Here is a 15,007-nt window from a genome sequence, read left to right as displayed (position 1 = left end):
ACCAGCAGGGCCACCAGAAACAGCACCAGCAGGACCATCTGAGATGTCACCAGTGCCACCATCAGCAGCACCACCAGTTACACCAGCAGAGCTATGGCCAGCCCCCTGCCCTGTGCCCGTCCCCATGGCCAGCAGGGTGCCACCAGAAGGACAGGACAAGGCTGCAGTGTACAAAATGCCTTTATTTCCACTGCCGTGGTCCCCAAGCCATGGGGACCCCGAATCCCAGCAGGGGGACAGGGGGTCCCTCAAGTCTGCAGCTGCAGAAGGAAGGGGGCTGGGGGCTCGGGGGGCTGTGCCTGGCGGTGACAGCTCTCCAGCTCCCCCAGCACCCTGAAGAGCTGGCTCAGCCCCTCGGGCAGGGGGGCATCTGCGGGAGAGGGGAGCAACAGTGAGACCCCACAACCCCTTTGGGAGACACCCCCAAACCACCACAGCACCCCGTGACCCCTGGGGACATTGCTCAACCAGAGCATCCCCAGCGGGGTCCCCAAAACCCCCCAACCCAACTTACCTTCCCTCCGGGGGCCATTCTGGGCGTCCTCTGGCTCCTGTAGCTCCCAGTACTTTTCCCTGGGGAGAGGGGGATGAGAGGAACGGGCCCTTGGCAGGAGCACAAGGGGATGCAGGGGGGTCCCCAGGGAGAAGTGACTCACCTGAGGGTCCCCCGGAGGCCCTGGAGGTGGTGGAAGAGCCGCTGAGCCTCCACTGTGGGGTCCAGGGGGTCGCTCCAGTCCTGCAGGGTGACGCCGTGCCGTGTACGGTCACACCCCAGCCCTGTGGGGCAGCAGGGTCAGCACGTGGGAGGACACCCCCCAACCTCCCTGCGGGGGTCCCGGGCCCCCTCCCCGTACCTGTCCTGTCCCGCTGGTGGCAGCAGCTCCACTTGTCCCCGCGGAAGACACCGGGGTGGTACGAGCGCAGCACACGGGGGTTGTTCCCGCACACCTTGCGCAGGGCCGACAGCCACTGGTTCAGCTCGTTGACACACTGTGGGGTTGGGGACAGTGAGGGGGACACCCTCTGGGCTGTGACACCCCTCGGGGCACCCCCCGCTGTCCCCCACCTTGCACTGCAGGTAGGCTGTCTCCTGCTGCCCGCCCGTGTCCGTGTAGACCACCTGCATGACGTGGGAGCTCCCAAAGCTCTTCTCCTCCACCTTCTCGGCCGCGAGGATGTCGGACAGGGCGATGGCACCGAGGCGCTGATGGAGGGGACACACACACACAGGGGGTCAGTGCCACCCTGATGCCACATCCCCAGCCCCCAGCACCCCCATACCTCTGCACAGGGGCTTTTGCCAAAGCTGAGGGACTCCCCCGTGAGGCAGAAGTGGAGTTTTTTGCCGGCGGCAGCGCCGAGAAGAGGCCCCTTGCCCCGCGTCTTGTGCACGAAGAGCAGCCCCTCCTTCACCACGGCCATGGGGGGGCCCAGCGGCCACCCCTCGCCCTTCTCCTCGCCCTTCTCCTCCTCTGTGCCCACCAGGCGGGTGATGAAGTCCTTCATGCGGGCGATGCCCTGCTGCAGGGCGGGCAGCAGCGGGGACAGCCACGTCTCCTTGGCCCGCCCGGCCGCCGGCTCCATGTTTCCCACCATCTGGATGGCCTGGAGACACCCGGGGATGGCGGTGTCAGCCCCAGAAGACCCAGCCATCCCGAATGGGAAGCAGCCAGGCACCCCAAAGCCCCTCCCAGGTGCCACCCCTTGTCCCTTGGTGTCCCCACCTTGGCCAGCAGCAGCAGCGTGCGGCTGGTCCGTGCGTCCGCGTGCGTCTCCCGCAGCTGGAACAGCTTGGGGGTCATGACGGCCGGCGAGAAGAAGCGGAGGCAGAGGAAGCTGGTGACGGCCACAAATTTGGCGTGCTGTGACCACCAGGATGGGGGGGAGACATGTGGGGGTCTGTCCCAAAATGGGACATCCCCAGACACCCCGCACAGCACCCAGGGCTGTTGTTTGGGTGCAGCACGGCCCTACTCCCTGTCCCCCTGCGCCCCATCCCCGGGCACTGCCCTCAAGCCCAAGGAGGGACCCCATCAACCAAAGCTGAGGACTGTACCCAGTGAGCCCTGGGGATGCCCCTGTTTGACCCCCCTGCCCCAGCCTGACCTGGTGCTGGGGGAAGCGCTCCCCGACGCGCTGGAAGAGCTGCCGGAAGGCGGCACGGATGACGGGGGGACACGCCGGGGCCGACCTGGCAATGGCGTCCAGCAGCTCGCCCAGGTAGGACTGGAGGTACTGGCGGCCCTGCTCGATCACCTCGCCCTCCGTCTGCACCCGGTGCAGCCCCGAGCACCTGTGGGCACCGTCACTGTCACCCCCTGTCTGGGGACCCCCTGTCCCATCTCCCCAACAGTCCCTTACCCGACGTCTTTGATCTCCACCTTGCCGGGGTCCAGCTCCACGTATTTCTTCTCCTCGAACACACGGGTTATGGTGGGCCCCAGGACAGAGTGCAGGTATGGCATCCCTGTCACCTGCCAGGGGACAGCCCAGGAGACAGTGATGGGCCACAGGTCTGGCACAAGACACCATCAGGGTCACCCAGGGGATTTTCTCCAGCCTCCCAGCCCCAGGGGAAGACACAGCCCCACTAGCACTCCCAATTCTCCCCCTGGGAACTGGGGACATCCCAGAGCCAGGGTGACCTGGGAAGAGTAGGTCTTGGGAAGTTTGGCACCTTGAGGAAGGACTCCATCGACTTTGAGGCCAGGGAGTTGCTCCGAAACAAAGTGTTGGGCTCACCTGCAAAACAGGAGAGGGTCCATGGCCTGGGGGATGGATACAGGTCACCCACCAGGCAGCTTCAACCACGGGGGCATTCCCAGGGGCTGTGCCCTCCAACCCTGGCCATATCCATAAGGGTTATGGGGATTTCCAAACCTCAAACCACCTGCTCCTCCACCAAACTCAGCTCAGGAGTTGCTGGGATGAACCCAGCAGATTCCTACACAGAGAACAGTGTGACAGCTGAACCTCAACCATCACCCAAAAATATTCCCCACACAAGGTCCTGGAGGTTTTGAAGCCCCAGAAGATGGTTGGAGGCCTCTGACTCCACTTCCCACTTACAGGGCTTGGCCAGCTCCAGCTCGAAAAGCAGGTCCAGGAACTCCTTGACCAGCCCTTGGCCCAGGAAAAGTTTGACCAAGTTGACGGCGACCTCCTGCCGGCACTCGGCTGTGGTGGTTTCATCCAGGAGGGTGACCAGGTGCACTTGGCCATCCTGGAAGGGAGAGGCACTGTGGTGTGATGTGGCCTGAGTCGGGCACAGGCCTGGCACAGAGCCAGGGAAAGGAGGGTGCTCCAGCAGGGCTTGGCATGGACCCCTCACCTGGCGCCCCGACTTCACCTCCTGGCACAGGAGCTGGACCAGGGGCTGGTAGCAGTGGGAGGGCAGCACCATCTCATCCCGCAGCCTCACCTGCAGCTGCAGTGAGCCCAGGCTGCCCCGGTGCCTGCAGGAGCATGAGGTGGGTCAGTGGGTGGAGGGAGAAGTACTTCACCAAGCAGGAGGTGGCCCAACAGCCTGAGAAAGCCTGGGCAGGCAGTTGGAGGAGCTGCTCCTCCAAAGGATGACGTTACCCAGGAATAACCCCCTCCCCAATGCCCCTGTGGGCTCTGGGACCACCCCCAGCACACCCCAACGCCCCTGTGCCAACACTCACTCGTTCTCCATCGGCTTGGACTTGTCTGGCCGCAGCCTGAACCATCCCTCCTCCTGCCCAGCCGCCTCCAGCCCCTGGACACTGAACACCACCTGGCAGGGGAAGGCAGGAGAGGGCTGGGTGGGCAGCTGGGCAGGAACCCCTGCAGCAGTGATGGAGTTTGGGGGCTCACCTTGCCCAGGAAGTCGTTCCTGCCGACGAGGTCCCAGTCCCACACCTCCACACAGAGCTTCTCCCCGGTGGGCTCGGCCAGCTCGAACTCGAAGGTCTCGTTCCAGCGGGGGTAACATGATTTCTTGACCACCTGCAAGGGCAATGGCCTTGTGTCCCGCCCCTCAGGACACCAGTCAAGGGATGCCAGGGATCAGGGATGGCTTCCTCGTGGGATGATTCCACCTGCACCACTGGCAGGCTGAGGATCACAACGAGCTGCAGTCGCACTCACAGTGCTCTCCTGTGTCTTCCCGTTGTAGCGCAGGCGGACAAAGGGGTCAGAGGCCCCATTCCGGTCCTTCCTGGCCAAATCCCTGCTCAGAAGAGGAGGATATTTATCAGTGACCTCCCAAAATACCTACAGGTACCCATGGCACCCACTGCCCTCCTCGGTTCCCCAGCATGTCCCAAAGATCAGCAGATGAGGTGGACTCTGCCCCAGGACCCCCATCAGCTGCTGGGTGGTGAGGAGGATGCTCTGCATCCAAGGGACAGGATACACCAGGGAAACTGAGTCATGAAGCAGCCCAGGCTCACTGCCCGTGTCCTGGTTGCACACACAGCCCCTGCCACCCCTTGTCCCCTCCTCACCTGGCCTCCAGCACGGAGCAGCGCAGCCGCCGGCTGCCCTGGCTGCCCAGGACCTCCACCCGCAGGTGGATCTCCCCCTGCACCTCCTCGTCGGGATCCACCTCACTGAGGCTCATCCAGCCGCTGTATCCTGCAGGAAAAGGGGGGATCCCCATGGAAGGGTCACTGGGGGGGCCCTTGGACCAGCTCATCCAAGGAGATGGGTCCCTACTGGGACCCCCCCAGCCACCCTTTCCCCTACCCTTGGGGTGCTCCACCAGCATGTCCCGGGTGATGCAGACCTTCCCGATCACATCATCACGGCTGGAAAACAAAAGTGGGAAGCAGGACGTGGCATGAGATTGGCACCCAGGCAGGACAGCCCCCACTTCAGGGAGTCCTGGGCTGGGGCCACCACGGTGTGTCTGTCCCCATGGAGCACATCAGCCACCCTCTGCTACCAGATGGACAATAACCTCGGGAAATAACTTTCCCTCTTTGTGTCCCAAAGCCCAGGGAAGCATGGCCAGGTCTGGATTCTCTGGTGTCTGCAATGGGGCTGAGCACACAGGGAGCCAAAGCTATAAACCCCTGAGTCCCCCTCCAGGCCCCCCCCATACCTGAGCGCATCCTCATCCATGACATAGATGGAGATGCTGTGGAAGCTGGGCTGGAGCTGCACCTCATATTCTTCCCCCCAGAACGGGGACAGTGTCTTCCACACCGTGGCAGTCCTGCAGGGCAGGTGGCACTGGTGACACAGGGGACAGGGCTCCCTCACCGGGGCACTCCCCACCTTCCCAGCCCCAGGACCTTCCCAGCTTTTGGAGACACATGTCCTTGGCCTGTCTTGAGGCTCTGGGCTGGCAAGACATGGGGGTGGCTTACAGAGTAAGGGGGGCCATGAGCTATTAGACATCACTGTGTCAGGAGGAACATCTCAGCCCAAAGCAGGGAATAGCAGTAGTAGTAGTAATGTTATTATTATTAATAGTAATAACAATAATAATAGTAATAATAATAATATTGTGCCCACAGGAGGGTAAATGGAGGAAGCTGCCAGGAACCAAATCTGGGGCTCTAGCAGGTTTGGGGACCAGCCAGGGACCTGCAGCCACTCACCTGATGATGGCCTCATCATCAATCTTCACGATACAGTATGGGTCACTGCTCCCTGTGCTGGAGGGACACAGGACAGCTCTGTCAGTGCCACCAACTACTGCCCTGGCCCCCCATCCAACCCATGGTCACAGGTGACCAAAGCCTTCAGCCCTGATAACCCCTGCCCAGAGAGGGGACCATGCAGGGACACCCCAGGGCTTTGCGGTGCTGGGGCTGCCAAAGGTTTCCTTGGGTGGATTTGGCCATGGCTGAAGACACGTGGTGACCTCGGCTTCACTCCCAGGCCAGGGACACACATCCCTGACCGTGTCCGGCCACTGTGTCCCGCTGGCAGCTAGAAGTGGCTTTCCTCTTCCACACAGGAAGCCAAGGAACAAACAAAACCCACCCTTTCCCAGAAGTAGCTCCAGGCACCCACAGCACAATTTCACACACCAGGAGCGAGGCCACAGCAGCCTCCTCCAGCCCTGGAGCCCCTCCCCAGACCCCCAACACAGTTGCAGGGATGGGGACACCCCTGGGGACACCCCCAGGGATGCAGAGGGTGTGAAGGACAGGCACCACAATGCTCTGACCCTGCTTCCTCCCCATGGATGACCCAAGTCATCGGTGCCAAAAAATAATCACCATTTTATAGCTTATTAGCCCAGTTTATCAGGAACGGGGCAGGGGTGGGGGTTCTGGCTGGGGACAGAGGAGCCAGCAGGACCTGGGTGCTGGCCAAAGGGGTGGAAAGGTTGTGGCTCCCATCCCACTGGCACGGAGCAGCCTGCTCTGAGCTTGGATCCTCATTAATGCCAATCCCAGTGGCACCATCAACCAACCACAAGTGTCCCGGAGAAAGGGAGGATGCACGGGTGCAGACTTCGGTAGCCAAGCACAGAGTGATTTCCACATCCCAAATTCAAGCAAGCTGAGAGACAGCTGCTGGGGGGGTTAAAAGGGTTTGGGGGTGGGGGGCACTGAAAGGGTTTGTGGTGCTCCCTGCCCTGCCAAACATGGCTGCAGGGGGTTTCCTCAGGCTGTGCATCCCAGATACCACAGTAACATCCCTATCCCCAGGCACTTCCACCCTTTTGGCCCCGCGGTGCTGGCAGCGCAGCAGGTTGCCAAGAGCTGCTCTCCCAGCTCCTGCTCCCATTCCATCCCAGCCTCCCGCCTGAGCGGTTTTTAAGGAGAGCAGTGGGTGAAATGCCATTAACGGGAGCTCATTGCTGACATTTCCTGCCTTGTGCAAACCATCAGGGATGCAGGGAGCAGGCAGGCGGAAAGGGAACAGCTGCCCGCTCCAGCCGTGCCCGGCAACGCGGGGCTGGCTTGGATGAGAGCTGGTAAACCTTGTCACCACGGGGATGTCTAGGACAGCCACATCCCCTGGACACAGGGTGCCAGGTACCCCAGGGTACCACTCAGGCATCATGTTTTCCAGGCATTCAAACACAGGATGGCCAGAATCCATCCTTGGCAGCTGCGAGAGGTGCCCAAGCTGCCGTGGGATAAATCCGCTCTCCCAAGGCAGGCGGGGAGCCCGGTGACATCTCGCGCACCGCATCCCTGTCCCGGGATCTCGGGAAGGGATTTATGGCGCTGCAGGCTCGGTGGGTGCTGGGAATCCTCTGACGCCCACGCAGCATCCAGTTGGCTTGGGCACCCCCGCGGGGTGCAGGGAAGGAGCTGGAAAGGGGAAGGCTGGGTTTGTGAAAGAGGAAATGAGCACTGTATGAACTGGGGGAAGGGAGAAGGGACCTGTGTGGCCCCTGCAGCCACCGGTCGGGCAGCACGGGGGGCTGGAATTAAAAATTAACCGGTGTAGTCAGCAGTGCAGCTCTGCCCTGGGGGGGGTAGCGATAAAACAGATAAAAAAATTAAAAAGTAAATAAAAATAGAATGAAAAAATTTTAAAAAAGAAAGGAAAATAACATGGTAAAAGAATAAAATAAAACGTAGAATAATAAAGGTTAAAAATAAAAGAAAAAAGGATGAAAATTAAAAGATAAAAGGTAAAATAAAAGAGTGAAAGAGATGAATGAAAGAATAAATATGAAATAAAAATAAAAAGTGCAAGAGTGAAAAAATAATAAAATAATTTAATGAATTAAAGATTATAATTATTATAATTACAATAATTATTAGAATTATTTATTATCATATAATAAAATAAAATTCAAACAAAATAAAAATCAAATAAAAAAAATTTAAAAAAAAATCGAGCAGACCGTTTCCCTTCCTCTCCTGGGATGAAGACGCGGGAAGGATTTCCCAGCGCTCACCTGGGGGAGGGGACAGGGCAGAGCCCACCGCAGGCTGCAGCTCGGTCCGGGCAGTGCCGAGCCCCGCGCTGGGGGTCCGGACCCTGGGACAGGGCGGCATCGGGAGCCACAAACCACAGCAGCCGCGGCCACATCCTGCTCCCGCGACTCCCTGCGCCGAATCCTGAGGGAGCCGGGGGTCCCGCAGGGGTCTGGGGGTGTCTCATCACCCCCGGCTGTCGCAAGCAGGGTCTGACCCCCCAGAGGGAATTCCCACGAGGAAACCAGCGATCCCAAAACCCGTGCCAGGGCAGGGAACCAGATCCCACGAGCCGCTGTCCGGAGGGGAGGGGGCCAGACACGGCCAAGGTCAGCGGCGGGGGCCAGGGCTGCGCTCGGGTTTCCCTCCCGGCCCAGCGCCACGTCCCAAAGCCACCGGTCTGGAAAGCTCCGCTCCAGGCGCTATGGCACGGCGGCTTCCCACAGCACGCTCTCCCCAAACCAGGAGCCTCCCGAAATCCAGAGCCTGCCCGCGCTGGGTCAAGCTCCGGCAGGGAGTTGTGCCAAGGGATTTAAAAATCAGGCCCTGACACACGGGATTTAAAAAAAGAAAAAAAAAAAAAAAAAGTCATCTTTCTTTCCTTGTTTATCCTCTTTTTCCATGACGGCTGAAGGGATTTTTGCTGGTTTTCCGGCTGCCGGGCGCTCCTCCACAGCTTCCCGCTGCCTTGGTGGCTCGGGGCACACCGGTGCTCTCCCTTCGTCCCACCCCAACTCAGTCCCCACATCCCGCCCATAAGGATCGGAGCGATGAGAACCACGCCGGGATTTTCTGGGAGGGAAATCCCGAGCCGAGGGACTGCCAGAGGAGCCCCCCGGACCGCAGCCAGGTGGGACGGTGGGATGGAGCCGGGGCTGGGAACAGAGCGGGGACAGGGACCACAGCACCGGGGCACCCTCTGCTCCTGTGGGGGAGGACGGATGTACCGGGTCCTGCTGCATCTCCGGGGGTCCCCGCGGGGGCCCCTGCGTGGTGGGGGCAGCTCTGCCCCCCGGCAGCACAGGGGGAGCACCTCAAAGCTGGAGCACTGCCTGGGGTACCCTAAAGCATTGCTGAGGGCACCCCACAACATGGGATGCTCCTGGGGGTGTCCCCGAACCGCGGGGGACATCCCAGCACTCCCGAGAGAAGCCCCCAAAGCACTAAGAACTACTGGGAGCACAAAAAGACATCCTGGACAGAACCACCAAAGCAAGGAGGATCCCAAAGCCACACTGGGGGAACTCACAAAGTAAGGCAACCACAAAGCCTTCCTGGAGGAAACCGGTAAAAGAGCAAGGGGGATCCCAAAGAGACCCTATGGAGAATCCTGATGGGGGGACACCCCAAAGCCATGCTGGGTGGGACACCCAAAGAAAGGCGACATGAAAGCCACCCTGGAGGGAACCCCCAAAGTAAAGAGGAACCTAAAACCACCCTGGAGGGAACCCCCAAAGCATAGGCACTGCTGGGGGGACACCAAGCCATTCTGGCCAAGCCCCCAAAGCAAGGGAAACACTCCAAAGACACCCGGTGGATGGCATCCCCAACAGGGACGTGTTGAGGGGACACCCCGCAGCACTCCTGGGGCAGAGGGGGGTCCCTGCCGGGGATGGCCCCCCCAACCCAAACCCCTCCCTGCCCCCGCGGGGGGCACTCACATGTCCTTGACGGGCAGGTTCCTGCCCTCCACGATGCGGATGGAGAGGGCGCTGCGCCGGGCCATGGCGGGCGGGCAGCGGAGCCAGACCGAGCCCAGGAGACCCGAGCGGAGCCCAAACGGCGCCGAGCGCGGCCTCGAACCTGCGGCTCCCGGCACAGCGCCCATGTGCGGGCCGGCGCCGCCGCCCGCCAATCAGCGTGCGGAGGCGGGGAGAGGGGCGTGGCCCAAAAGCCCGTCCGCGGCGGCCATTGGGTGGTTCTATCGGCTGTCAGCCAGGGGGCGTGGCCCAGGCGCGGTGGGCGGGGCCGGGTCCTCCCGCCCTGCCGGGGGTCCCGGGGGGTCCCCAGATCGGTGTCCCCGGTCCCCCTCGGTTCCTCCCGGTCCCGCTCGGTCTCCCCTCGTCCTGCTCGGCTCCCCGGCACCGGCCGCGGCTTCTGGGTTGGACCAGACCCACACTCGCCCCCCCCACGAATTCGGGGGGCTGCAGCGTGCTCCGCGCTGCCCCGCACCCCAAAACCCCAACGTTTTCTTGCTCTTTTACCTTTTTTACCCTTTTTTGCAGCACCGCCGAGATACCGGTGGCATTTCTGGGGGATCTTGGTGCCCTAAATACCGGCGGAGGGAGGGGGAACTCCCCCCCTCTCCCCCCGCAAGACCCACCTGGGCTCGAGGAGTCGCCCCGCACCCAAAGCTGGGGCTCAGGGCTGTGCCAGCCAAGCTGGTCCTTGGCATTTGCGCCGTGCGGACACTACGGGGACACTCTGGGAACACGCCGGGAACACGCTGCCCTGTTCCTACAGCGCTGCCCCTCTCCCTCCCCCGCACAAGGGGACAGCAGGGGGACAAGGTGCGGTCCCCTGCCACCAACCCGAGTGGCAGCTCCAGCCCCGCACGCGGTCGGGGCCAGGTGTCCCACCCCCACAGCGCCCGTGTGACAGGTAACACCCCCCCTCCCTCCCAAACCACTCGAAGCCGCTTTGCAGCTGAAACAGTTGTTTTATTTCGGGGGACGGGGTGTGGGTCGGAGGGGACTCGCGTTTGCCGGATGGAACCGTCCTTCGGCTGCACCCACGCTGGTTCTCCGCAGGAGTTAATCGCTGGATTTGCTTGATTTCCCTTGGCTGGGCTCCACGGGGGCGGCTCCGGCAGCGGGGGGGGGCAGGTTGCTAACACCCCTCCCAGGCAGGACAAGGACAGCCTGTAAGGGCGCTGTGACCGGGGCTGGGTGTGAATGTGATGCTGCCCTTGGCACGGCGCCTACGGGGAAAAACGGTGGGTTTAACAAATGGATGTGATGTATGCAGGTGTGTGCACACCTGCCCTGGCTCCACGCAAACGGGCACAGCCACCCTGCGGTGAGCTCTGTCCTTCTCGTCCCCAGCACCAGCGGGGTCTCATCCAGACCAGGCTCCAGGGTCAGGGCACCCACATCCCCGACATCAGTATCAGGGGCCCACATCCTGGTGCAGGATCAGGAATGACGGATCAGGTCTCTCCCAGTCTCTGGTAGAGCATCAGCTTCCCCTAGCTGATCAGTGCAGGATCAGCCCCCACATCCCCTAGAGAGAGATCAGGGATTCACTCCCCAGTGCAGGATCAGTCCCCACAACACCTGGAGCAGGATCAGGCATCCCAGCGTACCAGTCTCATGGCTCTCAGGGGAATATCAAGAGCACCCGGGAAGGATTGGGGCAGCTCTGGGTGGGGACGATTCTCCTCTGGGTTTGGGTCAGTGAGAAATTGCTGTGGGGTTAAGGGGAAGAGAGAAACGCCCCCTATACCCCCCCCGCAGGACATTCCAGTGCCCCTCACCCCAGTGTCAGGGCTGGGGGGGCCTCCCCTCGCTGCCCTGTGCCCCAGGGGACTTTCACCCATTCAGAGTGGGCACAGGTGGCACCAGTGCCCCAACAGGGTGTGACAACACATCTCCCACTCCAGAGCATTGCGGGCCACATCATTCCCCCCACCCAGGGACGAGGCTCAGAGCCCTGCGTGGGGGTACAGAAACAGGGCCACGGGGCTTTCCAGGGGGCTGCGTGAGGCGCTGAGGTTTTGGCAGGTGCCATTCCCGAGGGGGTCACAAACAGGAGGTAGAGGCCGGGCACAAAGCACGCGGAAAAGCCTTTAATGTCCCTCTCCAATGCCCCAGCCCCGGGGGGCAGCTCTGGCCGTGCCCGCGTGGCAGTGGGTTCATGCCGTGGGGGCATCCGGGGGTGCGTGGGGAGGGGGGGCGGTGCCGGGGGGAGGCGGGGAGGCGGCGGGGGCTCAGAGCCGGGCGGCCGGCTGGTCGTAGACGTGGTGGGTGTTGTACCGCCGCACCGACACCGCCTCCGGCTTGCTGAAGGTGCTGCTGCCGCCGCAGGCGTCTGAGCGGGGGGGGGGGGGGGGGGGGGGGTGAGGGATGAGGGTGGGGACCACAGGATGACAGCATCACCCTCTGGCGCCGATTCCGCGTGCCCAGCACCTATCTCTGGGTTCCTGGGTAGGACGTGGTGGTGGCACTCACCCCCAGAAGACGAGCATGGCCACCAGCCCGGCCAGGAGGATGGCGAAGAGGATGGAGAGGATGGTGGTGAGGGCGATCATGCCGGCGCTGTGCCCTCCGTCCATCGTGGAGATGCTGTTGGGTGACTCGGCTGGGGAGAGAGCAGGAGGGGAGGGAGAAGGATGCAGGGATGCACAGCCCTGGGCGGCTCGGGGTGGGGGCACATGGGTGTTGGTGTGTCTGCGTGCCAACACAATGTGCCATCACACAGTGCCACCGTACCCGAGTGAGACCCGCACCACTGCCCTGCCTCAGTTTCCCCATCTCACAGGGGCCCTCGCCCCAAACCACTGCTCAGGATTCAGCTCCCTGGGACCACCCCACACCCCCCGGGACCACCCCATATCCCCCACTCGACAGCTGCGGGGCGAGCCGCCCAGCAGCAATACCTGTCCTCAGCATGATGGGCTCTGACCAGCCTGTCTCGGCCACGGGCTGGGAGCCCTCCAGGGCAAGGAACTTCACCCTGAGATGGGAAGGGAGGTTGGCCACGGTCCCGTGAGCTGGGGGGGCTGCTGGGAGCCCCTGAGGGGGGCACATCCCCAGGAGCAAACTCACAGGTAGGGCCCGGGGCCGGGCAGGGGGCCATTGCAGGTGGGTCTCGCACCATCCCGGATGCAGCTGGTCTCGCTGCCAACGCGCAGCACCGTGATATCCCCGTCGGGTTTGGGACAGGGGTAGTTGGCGAGGGTGGCATTGAGGGTCATGTAGGCGGGGACGCTGTCAGGGAAGTTCTGGAACGCGCTCTCGTTAGTCCCCGGCGCAACGTTGTTGTTGAAGGTGGCTGCGGCTGCAGGGATGGGGATGGAGGGTGAGGAGGGAGCCGGGGGGCACAGGGCCCTGCCCTGGGCTGCCCCCACCTACTGCTTTCCAGAGCCACCACCAGCCAGATGTCGGCGTTTCTGTACTGGTCGAAGACGCAGCGGGGCTGGTCCAGCACGAAGGTGGAGCCGGTCGTCAGCCCCTCCAGCGCGGGGCTCTTGGTCAGGGACGGCGTGTACCCCACACGCTCCACTGCGGGGAGAAGCCAAGGGGGTGCGGCGGAGGGTGCAGAGCTCCCGCTGCAGCCCCTGACCAGTGGCTCCGACCGGCTGCCGTGGTCCCAGAGGTTCGGGGTGGGGACGGGAGGGTGCTGAACCCTGTGATCTCAGCAGAGGGGCCCCTGCTTGCTTCCCACCCCCTGTTTTGGGCTCAGACGCGTGTTTTGTGAAAAGAAGAATCAAAGATACCCCATGCTCCCACTCGGCGTGGGGGGAGACACCCTTGTGGGACCCCCAGAGGACCCAGGTCGTTGACACCAGGGACACTGAGGGTGGCACCCAGAATAGGGGGAGCATCAGCTGCCCTACCCCTCCAGGCTCAGGGGGGTCCTGGTGCCTGTGCACAGTGGACTCCTGCAATGCAAAGGGAGACCCCCAAAGGACCCCACACTGTGTCAGCCAGCTCAGGTCAGTGACACCAGGGACACTAGAGGTGGCACCCAGAACAGGACCCAGAAGAAGGAGAGCATCAGCTGCTCTACACCTCCAGGCTCTGGGGTCTTGTGGTTCACAGAGGATCCCTGCAATGCCGGGGGGGATCCCCAGCCCATCCCGATGGCGCCGTCGGACTCACCTGCACCGTGGGCTGCGGGCAGGAGCAGGAGGAGCAGCGGGAGCAGCGGGAGCATTGTGCAGACGCCTGGGTGCCGAGGGCGGGAGTGCGGGTAGTTGAGCTCCGCGTCCCCGTGGGACCCGCCTGTGGTCACACCAACCGCCCACATTCCTGCACGGGCCGCAGCCCCGCGGCAAACAGGTTGGGCTCGTTTCCCTGGGAGCATTTGTTATGTTTGAGCGCCCGCCGGCGAAGCGTGTTGGGAACCACCGCGTTCGTGGCACGGGTGGGCGACAGCCCTCACCCGGGCAGTGGGGCAGAGAGGGACACCCCGGGGGAATGTGCCCCACAGACCCCATGGGTGCCAGCCTGTGCCCCCCACCCTGACACCGAGTGCCATCAAACTGAGACCCTGGGTTGCTCTGGAGGGAATTCGGTGCCCTCACTCTCACAGCTCCCACCCTGCATGACCAAGGACCAGGAGGAGGCAGTCACAGACGTAAAGTCAGACTTTACTTGGCAGGACACTTTATTTCAAGTGGAAGGTGTCCCTGCTCGTGGCAGCGGGGTTGAAATGAGATGGTCTTTAAGGTCCCTTCCAACACGAACTGTTCCATGTTTCTATGGCAAGGAGCAGGGGGTCGGAGGGCAAAACAGCCCAGCCCTGGGGGGCTACACCCACAGCCTGGGGGTGGGGGCTGTGGCAGGGCCGGGGGGATGTGATGGGTCCGGTAGGATCTGCAGGCGAAGGCGCTGGTCCCCAAATCCCGCTGGCACAGGGAGCCCCACACCTTGGCACTGCAGAGAGAGAAATGCAGAGGCATCAAGCAGAGTCCATGGGCCCTGCCAGCCCCCCCCCCGTGCTGACCATCCCCAAGGGGCACTTTCTCCTGCAAACTGTGGCAAACCTCCAATTTAAGAATAAAAAGGTTTTTTAAATCTTAAAACCATCCATTTCTTTGCTGATGGGGGTGAGTTCGGGGGGGTTCTCCTGGGGCCCCTGCAGACACATCCCCCCAAGCAGCCCCCATACCCCAGGGCTCCGAGCACAGCAGTGGCCAGCACTGTCCCCAGGCTGGCCAGGAGGGAGGCGATGACCACCACATCACTGCCACGGCGCGTGGGCACGGGGTCGATGGTGCTCGGGCTGAGGGCTGGAAAGAGGCCGGATGAGGGATATGGGGAGACACAGAAGGCAATGGAAAGGAGAGAGATGGAGCATATGGAGGGCATCAGGGATCACTGCTCCCCCCTCTGGATTTTGGGGTGATGGCATAGGGCTTATGCTGTGCCACATGCCAGCATCCCAACAGGGCAGGTGGGGGACCCACTGGGGGATGGCAGTGC

General features: G+C 62.4%; 3 protein-coding genes across 3 annotated transcripts in view; all 3 read right to left on the bottom strand.

Moving 5' to 3' along the window:
- Window positions 1-175: 175 nt before the first annotated feature.
- Window positions 176-9,634, bottom strand: LOC113957212 (ras GTPase-activating protein 4-like). The gene is made up of 20 exons (XM_027664454.1): window positions 9,521-9,634; window positions 5,571-5,627; window positions 5,069-5,182; window positions 4,711-4,772; window positions 4,470-4,599; window positions 4,111-4,192; window positions 3,838-3,969; window positions 3,666-3,757; window positions 3,332-3,455; window positions 3,070-3,223; window positions 2,678-2,742; window positions 2,362-2,474; window positions 2,107-2,293; window positions 1,725-1,862; window positions 1,282-1,605; window positions 1,067-1,204; window positions 855-990; window positions 657-777; window positions 515-573; window positions 176-370 (listed from the first exon to the last, which is right to left on the bottom strand). The coding sequence occupies exons 1-20, from the start codon at window positions 9,583-9,585 to the stop codon at window positions 249-251; spliced, it is 2,415 nt and encodes an 804-aa protein (XP_027520255.1). The 5' UTR covers window positions 9,586-9,634; the 3' UTR covers window positions 176-248.
- A 2,094-nt stretch (window positions 9,635-11,728) lies between these two features.
- On the bottom strand, window positions 11,729-13,829 carry LOC113957208 (uroplakin-3b-like protein 1). Its single transcript, XM_027664448.1, has 6 exons — window positions 13,682-13,829; window positions 12,932-13,081; window positions 12,626-12,857; window positions 12,457-12,533; window positions 12,030-12,158; window positions 11,729-11,894 (listed from the first exon to the last, which is right to left on the bottom strand). The coding sequence occupies exons 1-6, from the start codon at window positions 13,827-13,829 to the stop codon at window positions 11,788-11,790; spliced, it is 843 nt and encodes a 280-aa protein (XP_027520249.1). The 3' UTR covers window positions 11,729-11,787.
- A 279-nt stretch (window positions 13,830-14,108) lies between these two features.
- The window catches only part of UPK3B (uroplakin 3B), a 1,916-nt gene continuing 1,017 nt past the window's right edge, over window positions 14,109-15,007 (bottom strand). Inside the window, exons 4-6 of the mRNA XM_027664447.1 lie at window positions 14,694-14,814; window positions 14,343-14,458; window positions 14,109-14,122 (exon numbers count right to left, since the gene is read on the bottom strand). Of these exons, the coding sequence (XP_027520248.1) occupies window positions 14,109-14,122; window positions 14,343-14,458; window positions 14,694-14,814 (251 nt within the window). The remainder of the gene's footprint in view (window positions 14,123-14,342; window positions 14,459-14,693; window positions 14,815-15,007) is intronic.

This window comes from Corapipo altera, unplaced genomic scaffold (genome assembly GCF_003945725.1).
Source record: "Corapipo altera isolate COAL_440 unplaced genomic scaffold, ASM394572v1 181b, whole genome shotgun sequence".
Lineage (NCBI taxonomy): Eukaryota > Metazoa > Chordata > Aves > Passeriformes > Pipridae > Corapipo > Corapipo altera.
This window is presented reverse-complemented; position numbering and strand designations above follow the sequence as displayed.

What these genes read in the sequence shown, in the direction of transcription:
- LOC113957212 (XM_027664454.1), bottom strand. Translation starts at nt 9,585, where the DNA reads ATGGCCCGGCGCAGCGCCCTCTCCATCCGCATCGTGGAGGGCAGGAAC. An exon ending in AGGTGAAGTCGGGGCGCCAG is followed by an intron (nt 3,224 to 3,331) that starts GTGAGGGGTCCA and finishes TCTCCCTTCCAG; the next exon opens with GATGGCCAAGTGCACCTGGT. An exon ending in GCTGGAGCTGGCCAAGCCCT is followed by an intron (nt 2,743 to 3,069) that starts GTAAGTGGGAAG and finishes CCTGTTTTGCAG; the next exon opens with GTGAGCCCAACACTTTGTTT.
- LOC113957208 (XM_027664448.1), bottom strand. Translation starts at nt 13,829, where the DNA reads ATGTGGGCGGTTGGTGTGACCACAGGCGGGTCCCACGGGGACGCGGAG. An exon ending in GCCCGCAGCCCACGGTGCAG is followed by an intron (nt 13,082 to 13,681) that starts GTGAGTCCGACG and finishes TTCTCCCCGCAG; the next exon opens with TGGAGCGTGTGGGGTACACG. An exon ending in GGTGGTGGCTCTGGAAAGCA is followed by an intron (nt 12,858 to 12,931) that starts GTAGGTGGGGGC and finishes CCATCCCTGCAG; the next exon opens with CCGCAGCCACCTTCAACAAC.